At 39.4% G+C, this 21,545-nt stretch overlaps 1 protein-coding gene across 1 annotated transcript; it reads left to right on the top strand.

Moving 5' to 3' along the window:
• The first annotated feature begins 1 nt into the window (after position 1).
• Positions 2-13,062, top strand: LOC134538537 (protein cornichon homolog 4). The gene is made up of 5 exons (XM_063379945.1): positions 2-178; positions 3,771-3,839; positions 6,567-6,679; positions 9,061-9,201; positions 12,688-13,062. Exons 1-5 carry the CDS (start codon positions 101-103, stop codon positions 12,755-12,757), a joined length of 471 nt encoding a protein of 156 aa, XP_063236015.1. The 5' UTR covers positions 2-100; the 3' UTR covers positions 12,758-13,062.
• Positions 13,063-21,545: the final 8,483 nt, after the last annotated feature.

Here is a 21,545-nt window from a genome sequence, read left to right on the forward strand (position 1 = left end):
TACCATGTGAAATGTAAACAGTAAACAGTAAATAACATAGAAAAAGAGCAAGGGCGCTGTGTGGAAGGAATTTTGAGCCGCGTATTTAGTATTTTTAGAAATGTTTATGTCAGATCCTGTCCTTTTTGCGTTCTCTTTACTTAATACAGGATTTGTGTTGTTTCTTTTCGTATATTTTGTATCCTTTATGACAAATCAATTTTACATTAGCCATAATTTTTGTTGTGTGCTTGTCAGATCCTTATTTTAACACTTTATTCGTCTTGAAAATACCATTAGGGTGGGTGAGATCAATGGGGAGGGAGAGAAAGAGAGAGAGAGAGAGTTGCATTATAAATGAAGGGACTTGAGCGTGTAATGCTTGTATCCATTAGTTAGTTTGGAATATATGTTCACTCTCTCACATGGTTCAGTGTAGGAGAAGAGAAAGAGGAAAGCAAAGAGAATTGCTTGCCACCAGTTGTGTACCCTACAGCAGCAGATTTTCATAGTGCAGTTATTAATGGCATAATTTACTTCTTTACGAGTCTTTAAATCCTAGGCAGGCAGGTATTATCGCTCTGGTTTCTGGATTCAGTGTCATAAATAATAATTGAAAAATATGGTAGATGCACTACTCTAGAGAAATAGGAAAACATCTGAAGACATATTTATTCACTCAAGTGGCAACTTGTTCTCTGTATGTGGTAATCCTATAAACCTAGCTTAAATCAGGATGTAGCAGCATTTTGGTTTAATACCAGTAATTGGTGCTAGCAGACAAAATAAAATACAATTTAAGTTTATCAACAAAGTTTAAAGTTTTCATTTAGAACTTTTTTCTGTTGGGATTTTTGCAGGGATACATACAACATAATTAACTATAGACCTGTTGTGTTTACGGGATATTTAACACGTCCCTTGAACAGCAAGCGTGCATGTGAATGCTGAGCAGTAACAAACAACGAGAGTGAGCAGTGAGAGAGTGGCGTGGGTGTTGCTAGAGTGAGCGGTGAGAGAGTGGCGTGGGTGTTGCGAGAGTGAGCGGTGAGAGAGTGGCTTGCGTGTTGCGAGAGTGAGCGGTGAGAGAGTGGCTTGCGTGTCGCGAGAGTGAGCGGTGAGAGAGTGGCTTGCGTGTCGCGAGAGTGAGCGGTGAGAGAGTGGCTTGCGTGTTGCGAGAGTGAGCGGTGAGAGAGTGGCTTGCGTGTCGCGAGAGTGAGCGGTGAGAGAGTGGCTTGCGTGTCGCGAGAGTGAGCGGTGAGAGAGTGGCTTGCGTGTCGCGAGAGTGAGCGGTGAGAGAGTGGCTTGCGTGTCGCGAGAGTGAGCAGCAAGAGAGTGGCTTGCGTGTCGCGAGAGTGAGCGGTGAGAGAGTGGCTTGCGTGTCGCGAGATTGAGCGGTGAGAGAGTGGCTCGCGTGTTGCGAGAGTGAGCGGTGAGAAAGTGGCTTGCGTGTTGCGAGAGTGAGCGGTGAGAGAGTGGCTTGCGTGTCGTGAGAGTGAGCGGTGAGAGAGTGGCTTGCGTGTCGCGAGAGTGAGCGGTAAGAGAGTGGCTTGCATGTTGCGAGAGTGAGCGGTGAGAGAGTGGCTTGCGTGTCGCGAGAGTGAGTAGCAAGAGAGTGGCTTGCGTGTTGCGAGAGTGAGCGGTGAGAGAGTGGCTTGCGTGTCGCGAGAGTGAGCGGTGAGAGAGTGGCTTGCGTGTTGCGAGAGTGAGCGGTGAGAGAGTGGCTTGCGTGTTGCGAGAGTGAGCGGTGAGAGTGGCTTGCGTGTCGCGAGAGTGAGCGGTGAGAGAGTGGCTTGCGTGTCGCGAGAGTGAGCGGTGAGAGAGTGGCTTGCGTGTCGCGAGAGTGAGCGGTGAGAGAGTGGCTTGCGTGTCGCGAGAGTGAGCGGTGAGAGAGTGGCTTGCGTGTTGCGAGAGTGAGCGGTGAGAGAGTGGCTTGCGTGTTGCGAGAGTGAGAGGTGAGAGAGTGGCTTGCGTGTCGCGAGAGTGAGTAGCAAGAGAGTGGCTTGCGTGTTGCGGGAGTGAGCGGTGAGAGAGTGGCTTGTGTGTTGCGGGAGTGAGTGGTGAGAGAGTGGCGTGGGTGTTGCGGGAGTGAGCGGTGAGAGAGTGGCTTGCGTGTTGCGAGAGTGAGAGAGTGGCGTGCGTGTTGCGAGAGTGAGCGGTGAGAGAGTGGCGTGCGTGTTGCGAGAGTGAGCGGTGAGAGAGTGGCGTGCGTGTTGCGAGAGTGAGTGGTGAGAGAGTGGCTTGCGTGTTGCAAGAGTGAGCGGTGAGAGTGGCGTGCGTGTTGCGAGTGAGCGGTGAGAGATGGCGTGCGTGTTGCGAGAGTGAGCGGTGAGAGAGTGGCGTGTGTGTTGCGAGAGTGAGCGGTGAGAGAGTGGCTTGCGTGTCGCGAGAGTGAGCAGCAAGAGCGTGGCTTGCGTGTTGCGAGAGTGAGCGGTGAGAGAGTGGCGTGGGTGTTGCGGGAGTGAGCGGTGAGAGAGTGGCTTGCGTGTCGCGAGAGTGAGCGGTGAGAGAGTGGCTTGCGTGTCGCGGGAGTGAGCGGTGAGAGAGTGGCTTGCGTGTCGCGAGAGTGAGCGGTGAGAGAGTGGCTTGCGTGTTGCGGGGGTGAGCAGTGAGAGAGTGGCTTGCGTGTCGCTAGAGTGAGCGGTGAGAGAGTGGCTTGCGTGTTGCGAGAGTGAGCGGTGAGAGAGTGGCTTGCGTGTCGCGAGAGTGAGCGGTGAGAGAGTGGCTTGCGTGTCGCGGGAGTGAGCGGTGAGAGAGTGGCTTGCGTGTCGCGGAAGTGAGCGGTGAGAGAGTGGCTTGCGTGTCGCGAGAGTGAGCGGTGAGAGAGTGGCTTGCGTGTTGCGGGAGTGAGCGGTGAGAGAGTGGCTTGCGTGTCGCGGGAGTGAGCGGTGAGAGAGTGGCTTGTGTGTCGCGGGAGTGAGCGGTGAGAGAGTGGCTTGCGTGTCGCGAGAGTGAGCGGTGAGAGAGTGGCTTGCGTGTCGCGAGAGTGAGCGGTGAGAGAGTGGCTTGCGTGTTGCGAGAGTGAGAGGTGAGAGAGTGGCTTGCGTGTTGCGGGAGTGAGCGGTGAGAGAGTGGCTTGCGTGTCGCGAGAGTGAGCGGTGAGAGAGTGGCTTGCGTGTCGCGAGAGTGAGCGGTGAGAGAGTGGCTTGCGTGTCGCGGGAGTGAGCGGTGAGAGAGTGGCTTGCGTGTCGCGGGAGTGAGCGGTGAGAGAGTGGCTTGCGTGTCGCGGGAGTGAGCGGTGAGAGAGTGGCTTGCGTGTCGCGAGAGTGAGCGGTGAGAGAGTGGCTTGCGTGTCGCGAGAGTGAGCGGTGAGAGAGTGGCTTGCGTGTTGCGAGAGTGAGAGGTGAGAGAGTGGCTTGCGTGTTGCGGGAGTGAGCGGTGAGAGAGTGGCTTGCGTGTCGCGAGAGTGAGCGGTGAGAGAGTGGCTTGCGTGTCGTGAGAGTGAGCGGTGAGAGAGTGGCTTGCGTGTTGCGGGAGTGAGCGGTGAGAGAGTGGCGTGGGTGTTGCGGGAGTGAGCGGTGAGAGAGTGGCTTGCGTGTTGCGAGAGTGAGCGGTGAGAGAGTGGCTTGCGTGTCGCGGGAGTGAGCGGTGAGAGAGTGGCTTGCGTGTCGCGAGAGTGAGCGGTGAGAGAGTGGCTTGCGTGTTGCGGGAGTGAGCGGTGAGAGAGTGGCTTACGTGTTGCGAGAGTGAGCGGTGAGAGAGTGGCTTGCGTGTCGCGAGAGTGAGCGGTGAGAGTGTGGCTTGCGTGTTGCGAGAGCGAGCCGTGAGCGTGTGTTCCTTGACGGACGCAGGTCATCACGCTGTCCGACCTGGAGTGCGACTACCTGAACGCCCAGCAGTGCTGCTCTCGACTGAACGTGGTGAGTGCCACCGGCCATGCCGTGCTGGCTCTGACCCGACACGGGACGCTGCTGCGAGCAGACTAGAGCACGGCTCCGTGCGGGAGGAGGCCTGGCTGCCTGTTGTGCTGTTGCTTCTGTGGTCGCCACGTTCACGCCTGCTCGGGGCAATCTGCTTCGGCAGTTTAGCTGTTCTGAGATAGTTATCCATGGAACACTGGTGAACCCTGCTCCTTTTCAGCTGTGCGTGGATTAGCCTTGCACCTTGTATTAGAGATTATTTATTTACAAAACAATAGATTTACACTTTTCCATATTAGCAACATTGTTTATAATTATATTAGCAGCTTTCCAAGTGTGGTTGCTCACACGTGTGTGTAGCTACTAGCTGTGGTACCTTCGTTGACTGGTTAGATTTATGTTCTGATGCGCTTAGCTCCATATTTATTTACCTAGCTATGGAAATAACCAACATTCCCAGTTTCAGCACCATACAGTGGTAAAAAAAAAAAAATATTTTAGATTTTTTTACCAACTATGAATTTTAAACCAAATAATGTTAACGAATTGTCTATTTAAACACTTTAAACATAAGCAGTATGCTACATATTTAAATAACTATTCACTCCAAGTATGCTTACTATTAAAACATTAAGTTATCTTTGTAAATGGATTTTAATGGCTATTCCCTAAAAAAAACTGCCATTAAAATCGTTTCATTCAGTATCAAACATCCAGACTTTCACATCATAGTAGGATATTTTAATCCAGTAAGTCCCATATCTTACTGCTTGATTAGCTTCAGCTTATCACCTTAGCAGTCAAATTTCGAAAAATGAAAAAGAGACATAATAATTATCTTTATGTGTGTTATGCATTATAATTTTCTTTAACTTCCACTTCGGGGATTTGGCATTATGAAATTGTAAAGTTTGGCCCTAAACCCCAGCCAAACCAAACAACTTCCGCAACCCGCGACACAGTAAACTCCTATATTGCCCCGTACCGCGAGCGCAGATAAACCCAAAAAAATATTAAAACCCAAACAAATGGCAGGCTTAAAAAATACTAATAAGATTGCGAACAGTGAGAGGAGGCAGCAAGTTAAAAAGATGCAAAAAGTATATGGCAACATTTAATAAATATATATATAAATATACCATAAATTCGTTTCATCACAAATCAGCGCATACATCTTAAAATACATACCCTATTACTACTTATAAAAAAATATTGCTATATAATAATACTAAAAAAAAAAAAATACTTTAACAAATCCCCCAAAAAGGTATAATTTGGATCATGTACTTCGGAGCTCCGAAAAATTAAATGTAACTACCAAAAAGGCATTAAAAATGTATAAGAACATATTAATACAAATACAACTATAGATACGCACCGGGCATAGCACTACTGTAAATACCAATTAACAGAATTTACCATAAAATAGGCGAAATCTAGCAAAAAATTGACACACATTAGCATCCAAATCAAAATATCAAAAAATTCAGCAAATTACAAATTATGGGTTAACAAGCCCTTCTCAGTTAAGTCATTTTATAACGGTCGACGCCTTTTTTCTTCCACGTCTGGCAGGCATTGGGTGAACACACTGAACGTAAAATCCCAGTTTCAGTGTTATTAGTCCAATAATTTAAATCTCCAAAATCCACAAATTATAGTTTCGCCCCAGGGGTCAACGGGGTGGTGGCACTGCTGGCACTTACTTGCTTTTTTGACGTCGAGATGTCCGGTCACCAAATACACTCGTTTGCTCACGAGTGTTTTTTTTTAATGGCAAACCCTGGCCATAACACCTTACCGTAGCTGCGGGTAATTGTACGGATATGACGAATCCTTCGCCATACCGTCTTGGAGTTTTGTTTGGCGCACATAATTCATCCTTGGAAAATCCTCGCGACATTCACACACGCCTCACCAACCACTCGCGTTTCCTCGTACCAATGCGTTCTAAATTATATTTATGAACCCCGTTCATATTCAATAAGGAACACTCGTATTCAGATGTTCGACCGGCAAGTCACTCCGACGTGGAAACATCACCGTGGCCAACCCGCGTTTAACTCACGTCCGCGCCCGCCCGGGCCCACCAGGCGACTGCCGCTCGCCAGTCTCCCCTGACGTCACACACTCAGCTGTTCTGCCTGCGTGCCGCCTAGCGCAGCGATTACCAAAATATTCGGTAGTGTCCTTGAACGTTCCAGACCAATTTAATAACTTGAAATCTTAAAATTAAAAATAATAAGGCTAAACAAGAATTACAATTTCCTTTTTAAAAACAAAATATAACAAACTTAAATCCAAAATAACTCTTATTACCGGGGCATCCGAAAAGGTTAATAAAATAAGTTAACCATTTCTACCAACATAAACATTATCAAAGGTAGAGGCTGTAGCACACATGCTACAAAATTTTCTTCATTGTAACAAACCTACCCCATCACCTTCTTAGGGTTGGGATTTCGTAGTGACTATTGTCTAGCTTTTATTTCTGAGTCTATGCGTAACCTCTGTTCCACATTTCATCCTAATTGGTTCAGTATTAAAGATGTGACTGAGTAACAAACGTCCAAATGTTTACATTGATACATTGGCCGGATGTATTACTTTTTTATCGTTTTAAATGGTAACAGAAAATATGTTAATAGTTTCATATTGAATGCATCAGATCTTCAGAACGACGTATAAACTCGTTGCTATATTGTATATTGGTTTGTCGTGTTGCAGTGGGTGGTGCCAAAGCTGGGCGTGCACTCGTGCGTGACTGCTCTGCTGCTGCTGCATGCACACTGGCTGCTCACGCTCGCCAACCTGCCCGTGGCGCTGTGGCTGCTCTACGAGTGGGTGCCCGCAGTGCACTGGGAGTCTGTTAAAGTGTTCCCGTCAAGGGTTGGGAAAAACAGGGTTTTTTTGACGTGACAACGTCTAATAAATCGATGAACGCCGGCTGCACGCACGAAAAAGTGTCCCATAATGCACATTGTCCCACTACGATGTGTCCCGTTACGCTCATTGTACGCTTGCGCCGCATCTCTCTTCCACTCAATTGGAACAACCATCGATTTGACTATTCAGTCATGTTTTCGTCATTTGAATTATTAATATTATGTAATTTAACGATCGTCCACCGATTTTCAGCACAATCGGTACGGTTATTTAAAAGTAATGTTGAATTTTCAAATACGTTTTTGTACGAACAATGGTGTTTTACAGTTACACATAATAATTCAAATTTCACCCGGGATCTTAAGCACAATGTTTTAAAAAATATTGTAACACATTATAAATAATTTTGGTGTATTTGGGATGTGTATTTGTTATAAAATCGTATTATAAAAACGAAATAATATTCCCCTACGGTGACGGACGCGAACCAAACGAATCGCGCTATCTATCCGCGATACGTGAACTGTTTCGTCGACTGTTTATAAAGTGAAGTGAAAAGTTAATGTGGTTTTGATTGCTTATTACAACAACAATTTCGGAAATAAAGTTTAATTATTTTTGCCTTTTAAAAATCTGATTACTAGTATAATTTCAAGTATTTATTCTTTTATTATTAAAATAAAAATAATTCAATTTTATTCATAAAAGTATGTAATCATTTCATCAATGTTTTGTTATGACGTTGTCACGTTAAACTATCATCCGTAAACCAACTTTACAGACAACCAATTTTTTTTTATTATAGTAGTTATTTTGGTTCTCAGCATGTTAAAATGAAAACCGCACAACATACACTTTCTGCCACTCATGTTGAACCAGGAGAGTTGTAACATCAAAGAACTGAAGTACAGCAAATCCACACATCTGACTGGGACCTAACCACAGAAAAGTTATTTCCCCACAGGAGGAGAATTCTACATAGAATGAGTGTTTCCCACAGATTAGGGTAGCTTATTTTTAAATAACAAAATTATTTATTTACTCTTTTTTTTTTTCACTTTTTACTACAATTTAATAATTAATTTAATTTTAGAGCAGTAATTAGCTGGGTATAATGTACGACTTATTCAGAAAATTTTAAATGATAAGATACTGATTAGTAAATAATAATTTCTTCCCGTAAATTACAAGATACATTAATGAGCATACTATTGTTTTTAGAGTGGAATTAGACCTTTCATTAAAATTTATTAAGTTATGTATTCTATTAAAAAATACATTTAAAACACACTTGATTTAAACCATGGTTTAAAGCGTTATTTAAACTATTGTGTTTTAAATCTGCCAACCCTGCAGAAGTTCATACCAAATTTCAGTGTGGGATTCAGAGTTCCTTTTATTTGTTTTTTTTTAGTTTTTTTTTTTTAATTTGATGACTTTGTTGAGCTTTGTTCAATTACATTATCTATTTTTCTTCTAATAAAAACTCAGTCTCATGTCTTTATGTTTCCTTGGTAAGATCTAAATTAGAATATAACCCCATTATTTGGATCAACTTAGGTAATTACATTTTCAAAAATGACAAATTACAATAAAAATTTATATATTATATTAATCAAAAATTTAATAATTATAATTTAGACCTTAAATTCTATACTAGGCTCCTTAAGCACTAGAAGGAACATTTCAGACACAATATTTGACTGCTTAAAACATTATTTAGATTGCAATTATTTTTTTGAAAATATTGGCATCAAGGTTCCTACGTTCAGTAGTCGTAATCATCCTTTATTATGTACTATTAGTGAAAACAATGGCATTTTATACATATTAGTAAGTAATATCAACAGAATAAATAGTATTTTTCCAATAGTAGAAAAAGAATTTAGTGTCTTCTCCTTACAAGCATGGTTTTATACCCTAGTTTTTAATTTGATGATATTTCTTCTTAATGGCACTTATGTAATTTTGCATAAATGTTTCATATAAGAAGTTTGACTTTTTTATGATATTGCTGTTAGTTGTTTTAGACTCTATATATTGCTAATTTTACATAATTTCTTGTTTTCAAACATAAATTAAAGTTATGTCATAAAAGTGTGAATTGATGTCTGTTCCTTTTAAATAGTACTTATAATGTCCTGGTAGAGACAAATACATGCCAAACAAATGCAGTCTTGAATCACATCTTAGTTATTTTTTGGCAGTTCAAAATTTAATTACTGAAATGAAATTATTGTAATATCCTTCAATCAAGAATTAGTTTATTTAATTTAGACGAGGATATTACAACACTAAATATAGTATAAATTAAAATAAATATCTTTGTTTCCAGGTACATGACCATTCCCACTTTCAACACAGGCGTGTACGATCCAGCCGAGATTCATAATCGAGGTCAACTTAAAAAGCACATGAGGGATTGCATGATTTACATGGTGTATTACCTCATTTTTTTCTTCATCTATCTTTATTGGTAAGTTATTAGATAAATTATTTGTGGCTAAATATCAGTGGCTTATTTCATTATGTATGTATTGTATGTATGTAATGTTTATATGTATAAAATATTTTTTTTATTTAATTATCGAAAATCGTAGTTTAAGGTAAGGTATTTAAGTTCAAAAAAGAACTGAATAGAATAGGTATCTTTTGTTATTGATATTTGTTGATTATCTTTTGTTATTAGTCTATATTTATATTTATAATTAGTATATTTAGTATCAGCATTGCACCCGTGCGAAGCCGGGGCGGGTCGCTAGTACAGTAAGTCCTCTATTTACGTCGTACCGATTTACGTCGTTTCGGATTAACGTCGCTAATGTTTGAGTACTCATGTTTCAATTTAAGTTGTTGCCGATTCACAATAACGTCGTTTACAATGACCGTAAATCTTTATTTTAACCAAAACACCGTATATAATTCGTTTATAATTCTTTGTTTCCTTCGGTAGTTAATTTATGCTATGTAGCGTAAGCTACACGTTCACCGCCTTATCTTATCATACATCATGAGGGACGCTTCCTGCTCTCCGCTGCTCTCCGCGCTGTGATGCAATACTACCAGCCCGCCCGCTCGGCCACCCACGTATCTCGCACGTAGAAGTGTTATCTACTTCCCGCAACGACACAGCATTTTCTCCTACCCCTTTTCGTCCAACTCCTTGGCACTTCAGTAGAGGTGTAAAAGTAACTAAAAAAAGTGTACCCGTATGTATTCGTTACTATAACAATTAGTACTCGTTACTTTCGTATCGTTACTCGTTACTTCTGATACCGCATAACATGCTATGTTATGTAACAGCAACGAATCGAGTCGTATTTCGTACGCGTACAGTATGACGTCGCGTAAATAATAATAAATTGAATATAAACAATTAAAAGTATTTGATAATTAACAGCTTTTGTTAACCAAGAAACAATAAAATCTCATTAGAGCAGCTTTATTATAATATCTCTTTTAAGATAAGAACAAAAAACGTGAAAATACGCGATAATAAAAAACAAAAACATACATATTTCTAATTTGTAAAAAATACTTTCTTACGTTGTTTCTGTTCCAATCTCAAACTTTGTCTACACACACAATACCTTTAATAAACAGTAAAAAACTTGGACGACGAATTTCCAAATTATACTTTCCTTAATAAACAAACATTGTTCTTTGTAACGAATAAGCGCGCGCATGCGTAAAACATACGAAAAATGCGAGTAACGAAATGCATTCGTGTGTAACGTTTCGTTACTAGATGCCGCACCCGTTACTCAGTAACGAATACATACGGTTTGCTACAGCTCTACACTTCAGTCGCTATGATATCATTGAGTTGGCCGGAGTTTTAAACGTGCCGTTGTTAACTTTATCGTGATTAAATGCGTTTGTAGTAGGCCTACAGTATCAGCTCACTGCAATTTATGATTTTTTCTTCATAAGATGTCTTCCAAACGACTATATATCTGTTTTTATATTTCAATCAATAAAGGTAATAAAGCAGCTGGTTAAATAACCATTCTATAAAGCTGAGAAGTACTAGTTGGACTTGTTTCCCACGCTGTCGGTTGTCATTTGCTGATAAAATTGCCCGTTGTCACGTCTGTATGCCAGCGCTTCCGGCCGACCTTGGGCCGTGGCCGGCCGGTGGCATGAAACATGGCTCATTTTGCGTCGTTTCTATTTACGTCGCGGTTTTCAGGAACGTAACCCCGACGTAAACCGAGGACTTACTGTATTTAAATAAACTAAACACATATGCTGACAGTATTACATAAAAAAGCAAAACCTGTGAGAACCAGTTAACATAGGTACATTGGAGCTGTAAATAAAATTTAATTTGTTTATACTAGCTAATTAGCCGCAGCTTTGCTCGCCCAATCTCGGGTTGTTGCTGATAGTTTACAGTTGTAAGAAAAGTGTGTTTAATTCCAAACATTTTCCCTTAATAAATAGTCCATCACAACAAGATCAGGGTACATTTGAGAATGTTCCAGAATATTCTGGTCTTTCATTTCCGGTTGCTAAAACATTTTTGAACGTTCCGGAACATGAAGTCCTTTTGAACCGGGAAACCATCTGCAACATTCGAGAACTTGCCTGAACATTCTGGAACCGGAAATCCCTTTGAAGGTCCACTACCTTCTGGGACATTCTAGAACATTCTCGAACATCCTAGAACATTCTTGAACTTTCTGGATGAATCTATAAGAGTTTGTAACTTTCAGAGCATTCAGGAACATCCTGGCGAGTCTCTGCCACTTCAACACTCAATTCCCAGCTGCTTCGACGACTCCTCGTGCGATGCCCTCTTGTGATCCCTGTATTGTCGAACACACCTTCTTCATGGAGGGGGGATGAAGGTCTATCATATCATCCAACCCCCAACTGAGGGTGGTTTGCAGAATTATAGTGGCACACACGGACAAACCAGGATTATATTTATGTTGATTTCCAGCTTATAACGTCAAAAAAATTAATTTTGAAATTGTAAAAATATTAGTTATTTCAGCATACCACTAATGACTATAATTAAATTAAATTAAATAGTAATCTACTTATTCTAATTGAAACTGTACATAAATTAATGCAAGCAAGTCTTTTACCAGCTTTTAAATTACCATGAGTTTATTTTTTTTATTTTAATAATAGCTATTGGAAATTAAATTAAAGTGCTTAAATGGTTCAGGGGAAAAAAAAAGTCATCCTTATAAATAACTAAATATAACTCTACTCTTCACAATTCTAAATGAGTTTCCCTGTAAAATTTATATTAGAAAAAAAAAATTAACAAAATAGGCTAGAGATCCTGGAAGTTTAGTTCCTTTGAACAACATTTTCCTGGCGCTCGCACGCACATGTATACTTGTGTCCGTGTGCACACGCATGCAAGAACGCACACACTCGTACAACACGCTGCTGCTAGCCTCTGGTTGACAAGCACTGCTCGTGGCTGCTCGTGACGGCCGTGTCACACTGTCATGTCACTGAGGAGCTGGCTGGTGCGTGGGTGCGTCTGCCGTCACAACCTGACCAGGCGCGCTGTGACCGGGTGTGCGTCTCATTTCGTAGCCAGACATTCTTACCATTTCTTGCTGAAGATTCATAATTGCTCATGATGATGATTTGGACTGAATTTTTTTTTAACTTTATAGAATACAAAGTGGCATTTTAAAAATAATCTAAGACATTATGAATTGCAGAAATGAAGGTTTCGTAGGAAAAGTGTTGTTATGCCTACTGCCAGACAGACTGTGCCTGCCACAAACACATACTACTACCAATCAGATAAATTATCTCTTCTTAATTAAAAATATGTAGGTATTTTTGTTCTTAAATATAAAATGTTATTTATTATTTTCGCATTGTGGAAAACCATCATAACAATTTTTTTGTTTCCATGTGATGGTGTAATAATGTGTTTGGTTTATATGTAGCAATGTATTTTTTTTTTTTTGTTTCCTTGTTGCAGTTTGATAATTGCGTTGCTGAAAGGAAACCCAGTGCCGAGACTGGATGACCAGATTGTGTCTGAATTCTAGTGGGAGGTGAAGCAAGTCTGCTCGCAGCAGAAGGGGTTGATCACCGTAAAGACTGAGCTGGAGAGATCGTATCACTTAAGTCTTGTAATGCAAGTTTCCTTTGGTTTTCCTGTGATTTGTTTCTCTGGAAGTCTTCTTCTAGTCAGTTTTTTTTTTACATGTAATACAATTTTTTTTTATATATAATCTTTGCTGATAAGTAACATGACAAAATTAAAAATATATGTATTTATACAGCTACAGATAGTGAGATGTGGATGCTTATATTGTATTTGTACATAAACAGATTTTTGACAAAACTTAAATGGTTTTTCACAGCAAAAACATCTTATGAGAAGTGTTATACCTTAATTACTTAAACAAAAACTGTATAGCAGCTGGAAAAATTAGTATCTTGCTATAAATGCTATTTTTTTGCTAATTTACATTTTCGAAGGGGTTTTTTTTTTTTTTTTTTTTTTGCTAATTTCCAACAAAACTGCTATTTTAGCCATTTTTCTAAATTAATTCTTTTTTCCGCTAAATTAATTGAAAGTGTTGTTCATTTGTAAAAGAATTATCCTTTATAAACTGCCACACAATTACTACATACTTAATGAGAGTTTTCATAATTTTGTGTTAAATGTGTCTTCTGTTTCGTATAAAAAACCTTCCTTGTAGTCTTTTAGTGCCATTACTAAGCTTATATTCGCACCTTACAGTTTTTTATGGAACACATATGAATGTATTTTTTAATGTATGTTAGTCATGTAAGACTTGTCGGCACTTCAGTTGATCTACAAACCCAATACGTCTACCGACCGATTTGTGTTTTAAGGGTTAACCTCTTTGTTCGCATTTGAAAAGAGACTCATCACCCTTCCTTTCTTTTAAAAATATTAAAGATGAGTAATGGAGAATTTCCCCCTAGTATTCTGATATCCACGTAGGGCCTTAGGGACATCACAAATAGAGTATGAGCCCGGTAGATCCCTCATATTCATTTCGTTATCACCTTTTGTAGTCCCACTTTCCTCTCACATGCATCTTTACAGCTGACGCAGGATGAGAAAGTCGACGGTCATAACAGTATAGTAATGCTTTTCACGCTTTAGTTTGACACTGGTAATTTTGTCACAAATAATTTTTTGATTACGTAACTAATTCACGCACCGTATTATATGAGGTTTGGATAATAGTGGTAACTATTTATTTACAACTGATACAAAAGACAAAAATGCTACCAAGTTTTGCTGTCCTTCAGTGTAGTCACCAGCATTGTGTACAATCTACTGCCAGCGATGTGGAGGTTGTAGGATACCTCTAGCAGCGCCTGTTGCGTTGGTAGTTCGAGTGGAGCGGTCTACTGCCTGAAGACTCTCTGGAACAGTTCTGAAGCGAATGCCTCGGAAGTGGTTCCTTCATCCTAGGGATCAAGTCAGAGTCACAAGGGCTCAAGTCCGGGGAGTGCGGTGGATGGTACAGCACTTCCCAGCTCCACCGGCCGAGCGTTGTCCTGCAAGATGAGGAGTGGGTTCTGCAGAAAGTGTCGCCGCTCCTGCAAGGCAGGGCAGATTCACCGCAAGACCCACCCGTGAAGACTGTTGACAGTGTCGGGCTGAACCACGTCTGGCACAGTCACTCTTTATCCAACGCCATTGTTCCTGTTTGGAAAACATCGTGACAACACGAAGGCCAGCCAACAAAGGCCTCTGTGCTTCTCGTCAGTGATGTGAGAAGGGATAGTCCATTTGCTCTGAGGTGAGGTGGGTATGTAATTAATTTGCAGCATAAGCGACATTATTTGGTTCCTTTGCATGGCGTCTCTACAGCAGTGTTGCCACTATTGCAGTTCCAACCCTCATAGTTACTAGCCCATGAATGTGTAAATATGTTAAGTCCATCTAAGAGGCGTCAATGTTTCTCGATCGAAGTGTAGCTGTGTGTGACTGTGGCTGAACAAAGTAGCATTGAGCTAGGTCCGGTTCATACGCTATGCTGTCACTCACACGCCAGATACCTACCTCAGACTCTGACACGTCCATACGGACAGTTAGTTAAGCTGCATAAACTACCTCATTATCGGATAGCTTCAAGTTGGTTGTGCAAGTTTGTTTTAAAAGTATGAAAAAAAAAAAATAGTACTTTTTTATTTAAAGAATCTACAATTTATTTATTTATTTATTTGTGTGGAAAATAGTTGGTTCATTTGAGATCATACACGCATCCTATTCTCAATTATTATCGCTTGATCTATAAAAAAAAATTATAATTTATCTCTACCCATACCGATACCTAATAAGAATAAGAAAGAAGTTTCACTTCGGTCTCACATGGACTCCACGTAGACTTTTTTTTTAATCTAGGAAGGCATGAAAAAATATTTTCTTCTACAAAACTGAACTGAGAGTTATTTGTTAATATTGTTACAAACGCAGACTGGACCGTGACACACGCCAGATTCGGCCGCTGACGTCACGCGTCGTCCACTGACGCAAGGCAAGCCACGCGTGCCTGGCCGGATTACAAGGGTCCTCGCTACCCCCCTCCCGCCTCAGGCTGTCACCACCTTCAGCGGTCTTGCAGAGGCCGCTGCGTGGAGTGGCATGAATAAGCGTCGCCATTCTTGATGTTTCGGGCGTCGGGTTGGCCCGGGATGACGCGGCATGTCACAGCTACTCTCGTCCCTACGAGAAGGACTCCATGGGGACATAAGCGACGATGCCGGCCTCCGTGGGAGTTCCAAGAGTCCAGAGAGTTCCGCGAGTGAAGGGAAGTGCAACATCGGCGAAGAGGGTGAGAGACCCCCTAGAGAGTGGCGCGACGTGGAGCAATGGGACCGAGAGAGTGCGACTGAGTGGCGCTAAACTGTGTGTGTGTGGACAGGCGCGAGGTAAGGGGCGAACCACCATGTAGGTGTGTTTATTAAGTTTTAAATAAGTTTTATTAAAAAGGTTAATTTTGGAAAAGATAGATGCTAATTTTTCCAGCCCCTGAGTACCATGTTTTCTCGCATAATTGTCGCACATTTTATTCTAAAATCAAGTTTGAAAAGTAGGGGTGCGACAATTATGCGGGGAAAAAAAATTTGTAAGGTAATGTTATTCATAAAAAAAACCTGTTCGTGGAAAGTACATTTATTTAATAAAGAAGGTGGATTATACAAGAGTACGCCAAACAATTTATATTAATAATTCATTAAACAAAAACCTTTCTTCAACTTTAAATAGAAAACCCAAACTGTAACGCGAACGCAGGCCACTTGAATCTGCGACGTGAACTAACGCGTAACTATTGCCGTAGTACACATTTACCACGAAAGAATGCGGGCAATAAAATGTAGTTAACTTAGCACTCGACAGAGAGCGCGCGCTGCATGCAATCGGTGAAATATCGATATTCGACTACGTGCGCGCACTCTATACGGGAAGCAATATAACTAAACATGATTGATGGCCAACTAGCGCTGGCTACATGTTCATAAGCAGTACACCGCGGCGACGCAGATGATCAGATAAAGGAAATAACGTTTAAAAAGTCTTCAAAAGAAAATTTACACATCAGACAACTTCGTATTTCCGTTAATTAAATAAGTGGTAATTTCCGAATAAATATTCAATTTCTACTTTAAAATACACCGTTTTATACGGAAAAGATACCTCTAATACATCTAATAGCGGGACCAGAAACATCATTCCACTTTTAAGCGAGAAGTTTTTTTATCCCAATTTTGACGGCCAAACATATAGGTGCGACGATTATGCGATAAAAGGTATTGTTAGCTGGAGTTTTATCGGCAGTAGGTATCCCGTTAGGTTCAAATCCCCACTACAGATGTTCCATTTTTTCTGTAGTGATTGTTGCCCATTCTTGCATCTGCATTGCATGTTATATGGGCAGCCTTGTGAGAATTGTACATTCTTGTTGTTGAGTCTGCCGTTACTGCCGTTACTGCTGCATGTCCACCTGACAGCCTGTCAGACGCTGTGTGTTGTTTCTGCTGTCTGGTCATTTAAATGCAATTCAATTGTGAATGGATGCTTTAGTTTTAGTTATACTTTCACTAAATTATGTTCCTGTACAGACATATATGGTCCATGTATACTGGACATTGTTTATCTCGTGGTAGAGGGTTGTGAAAATAAAAGTCATTATAAACTTTTACGTGGAACTGGTGCCCTTTTTTTTAGGTCAGTAAAACTTGTGTAAGTATTGTAGTGTGTGTGTGTTTGTGTATATAGTTGATGTTTTAAGGAATAGTTGCTGTATTTATACTTACCTTTGCATGTTTACCAGTTCCATTTCAAATGTTATACCTTATGCTCTATTTTCTGTGATAGAAAAAACACAAGTCTTGCTCTCCTACTATCCGAAAACTCTGAATTGAAAATAAATAATAAATAGATATTGCTAGTAAAGTTTAATTTTCAGTTCAGCTTCATCTGATTGTCTTGGAAATGTAAAACTGAATTGCATATATATGACTGAAAAAGACTATGTTGGTGGAACAGGAGTTATAAACTTCTTTTTGACTTTGCACGAATTCCTTCTGAAGAACCTGAAACATTTTATAACAGCAGTGTTTTTTTTTTGTGCACCACATTTGTATTGGAAGTAATAGTTTGATGCAACATTGATTGTTCTTTCTTTATGTTTTGCTATGAACTTGCATTTTTCATTAATTTTCATAAAAGGAAAATTTTTTAAATTATAAAAGAAAACTAATAGGAACATGAAGATGGCTGCTGTTTAAATTCATTAGCCGCTTCTAGTTTTTTATTTTACAGTTACTTTCTACAGAGCAAATAAGTGTTATTCCACAATTTAAAAGAAAAATAAAAGAAAGAAAAGACAGCGGGTGCAAAACTACTTACTGCAGAGAGAAATAAAAGTTGATATTATACACAATAAGAAAGAAAAGACAGCGGGTGCAAAACTACTTACTGCAGAGAGAAATAAAAGTTGATATTATACACAATCTTAGAATGTCAGCTGAATCATTTGTAACTTTTACTTGAATGTCAACAACAGATTTTGAAACTTCGCTACCCATGATCCAAATTTTCAGAATCGAAGGTTCCATGTAGGTTGTACAGTGATCTCGATTGACTGCTTTTCCTTAAAAAATTATGAGGGTATACACACACCATTACTACAACCAACTTCAGCATTAGTGGGCTGGATCGCTATGGGAGTTCAGAATACATGAAATACAACACATAAGATTCATAAACATTTCTTCTAGCTTTTGATAGTCAATAGTAGGAAACATGCTTTGTACTCCCAACTATTTACAGACATATGGCTTTATCATTTTCTGTTAGTGCAAAAGCACTGTCTCCTAGTATGAAAGGCATATTTTGCTCATCCTGTAGTTTTGGCTCTTGATTTAACCAGTTGAGTTGGTTATCAGCCAAAGCTTTGTAAAAAGTGGTCTCTTGGAATATTCCACAGAAGGTTTTCCTTTAGCACAAAAAAAAGTACACTATAAAGGTTGAACTTGGAAACTTTATAGAACAAAATGGAGGAACAAAATTAATGTGTTATATTTTATAATTTCACTTCAGTGTACGTGTCTTTCTTTCTCTATGAACCATAAGTTAATAATTTTGCAGGTATATCTTTTAGTATTAAACTTCTTTGCTCAAGTAATTAGATAGTTTGTTAAGCCAATAAGAAATTTATTTTCAAGTTTCATGCTTAATATTATATAACTAAATTTTGTAAAACACTCTGGTATTGGACAAAGATGGTAGAACAAAAACTATTGCTCGAAAATAAAAGTTTTGTTTGGAATTTTGACGGAGAAAACGAAAACGAGAATTAATATTCGAACCTTCGTAGAAGCACGACGTTTAATTGCATTACAGAAGAAATTGAAAATTATGGCATTTTAATTATTTAGAAGAATTGCATAAAATAATAGGAGAAATATATACTACTGATAATTTGGAAATATTTATTGATTTGAAGAGAAATGACAAATTATACAAAGATTATAATAATTATTCAAGCGTTCCCAGTTAAAAGAAAATAAATTATTTATACGAAGAATTTCGAGAAGTATTCAGGCGTTCCCAGGATGAAGATAACAAACCACGGCTATGAAGATTATAAGAAATATTGAGGCGTTCCCAGGACGAAAAAATAGAAATCTACTGAATAATCGTCAGTTCGAGTCCATCCAGAACCACCGAGAGGCGTTCCCAGGACGAAGATGCGGAACTGCTGTGCTGGTGTTTCAAGGATGAAGATGGTTATTCGATGCTGAGTTCCAGTATTAAGAAGTCAGAAACCATATTACATAGTTCTATTACACTGAACTATTACTACAGGTCGGTCGTATCTTTCTTAAGGAATCTCGTATAATTTACTAACTTTGCAGAACTAACACTCCGGAATATTTAAAATTCTTAAAATCAGTTTAAACACCATTTCCTTCTAGTACCAGAATGTTTACGTCTATCATAACTTGAGTTACTATTTAAATATTGTATTTTATATAATCTAGAAATCTAACCTTTGTTTTCCGTTCACAATACTAATATTGTGGCATTCATATTTAAGTCAACTCATTCACACACATTTATTGTTTTCTTCTAATTCATATAAATATTCATTTTATTACAACTTCTTAGTAGTTGTTGGCGCCCATAAATTAACGTTAAATGATTCGTTCTTTTACTTTTATTTTATAAATTCATTAGAATGGGTCTAAGTATATTCGAGTTATTAGAAGTCAAATCACTTTATAGTGATCGATAAATGTTTTGACGGAGGTAACCCGTTTAACACACATTTAAAAAAAAAGGACGCACATTCAAGAACATTTGGAAGCATAGGTACTCAACGAAATAGAAACATACATGGAATCACTCTTTTTAAAAAAAAAAAAAAAAGGAAGCAAATATGGAACCACAAAAAAAAAAAGTAAAATTGGAAGCACATTAAAAAAAAAAAAGTACATTTAACTAACAGAACGTATATTTGCAAAAACATTCAATCTCAGAATATGGTTGGATATGATTTCATCTGTAGGATATGATCGGTTGGAGGATAGGGTTTATGGCTGGAGGCAGCAGCGTCTGTAGCGGCGAGTCCAAGGTGGATGGTACTGTGGGGAAACTTGCCACCCTTTGTGTACGAATATGGCCCCACTTCTATGGAGACAAAATATAATCACGTTGGGCTTTATTTTTACTGTGTAAAAATATATTGCTTGTGTGACATACCATTGACATGGGTTTGAAATAGCTAAGCCACAGTTAGGTATTGACAACAAAATATACATAAATATACACTAGGGCAGATGATAGAAGAAATAACATGAAAATACAACACACAATTTAAAATTTACTTATTTATTTAAAAAAACAAAAATATTTCAAAGTTTACCCTTATTAATACTAAATCATTAGACTCAAATTCCCTAACTGTTCTTTGGTATCGCAACGCACATAATATTTCCAACTATCAGGAGTGACGATGCGCACATTCAGTTAACAAGCAAAAGTCTTTTATTTGGGTCCGACGATATATTACACAGTTTGATTTCGTAGAATTAGGGATCTTAGATTGTTTTTACCTCGGCTAGTTAGGTTCAAATTAGGTTGGTAGAGCTCAGAGTCTCTCGCTCGTCAGACCTCTGAGTTACGTTAGAAGTAGAGGTGGGTCGAAAAGTATCAACCTGATACTTTGGCACTGATACGCGCCTGTATCAGGAATGGCAAACGAGTACACTTGAAAAGTATCAAGAACTTTAGTATCAGTTCAGAATTCGCCTGGAACAACACCACGGCCAATGTGCGCAGAACCCGATCGCAGATGACGGTCACTTGGGCGGAGCTTGTGAAAGGGGAGGGAGCAGGAACGACAAATAAGGGATAAAGAAGGGAAATAATGTAGGGGAGGAAGCGCAGGGGAAGGCGTTGAAGGAGAGGCGCAAAGCGAAATTGTTACGAGTCGTTTTGTTTATTGTCCCACATCAAAGTACGTTCAGTGCGCAGTATGTGCACAGTCTCGTTCAATAATAAAACTAATGAAATTTTAATATTAAAAAGTACATTAATACAAGATATAATATTTATATTTGTGCACCTAACAGCTATGAAATTGCAAATAAATTCTCAGTTGACACTAATAACAGATGTAATCAACATATGGACTTTTTTTTCCGAAAACAATTAGTAACTAGTGTTTTCATACATTAAAAGATTACGATTTTATCAAAAATAAAAAATAAAAACATACGTACATTAGTTAGCATACTATATCAATGTTTACGTTTCAAATGTTTCTTCAGATTAGTCGATTATGATTTATAACTCAGTTTTTGTTTACACAAATTACAATTAGCAAACTCATTATTTTCCGTAAAAAAATTCCACACAAATGAAGTCTTTTTCCTGCACTTATCCATTCCTTATTTCACTATAAAGATACTAACTACAAAGCATGACAGCCCGCAACAATGTACATGGTAATACACGGCCAGGGCGAACTGCAGTGAATGTTGAACTGATTGATACCATAGGCGTGCCTACAGGGGGGGCCAGGTGGGCCATGGCCCCCCCTAATGTAATCACTCAGATCGGCATTTTCTCTAATGCGTTCGTTAATATTCATATATTCCTGGCACTGTGACACTCAAACTGTGCAAGTATTACAAGATAAATAAAAATGCTTGCCGGTTTGTTTACCTTACAATAGCTTGGATATCATTATTATTCTGGTCATTGGAAAACAACTTTAAATAATGATAGATAGATCCAAGCTGTTGAGAGAAAGTTACCTTGACTTTTTTGCATGT

The sequence above is a fragment of the Bacillus rossius genome, chromosome 13 (assembly GCF_032445375.1).
Source record: "Bacillus rossius redtenbacheri isolate Brsri chromosome 13, Brsri_v3, whole genome shotgun sequence".
Taxonomy (NCBI): Eukaryota; Metazoa; Arthropoda; class Insecta; order Phasmatodea; family Bacillidae; genus Bacillus; species Bacillus rossius.

Coding starts and splice junctions, on each gene's coding strand:
- LOC134538537 (XM_063379945.1), top strand. CDS start 101: ATGTTTATGTCAGATCCTGTCCTTTTTGCGTTCTCTTTACTTAATACA. Junction 3,840..6,566: donor GCTGCTCTCGACTGAACGTG/GTGAGTGCCACC, acceptor GTCGTGTTGCAG/TGGGTGGTGCCAAAGCTGGG. Junction 6,680..9,060: donor GCGCTGTGGCTGCTCTACGA/GTGGGTGCCCGC, acceptor CTTTGTTTCCAG/GTACATGACCATTCCCACTT.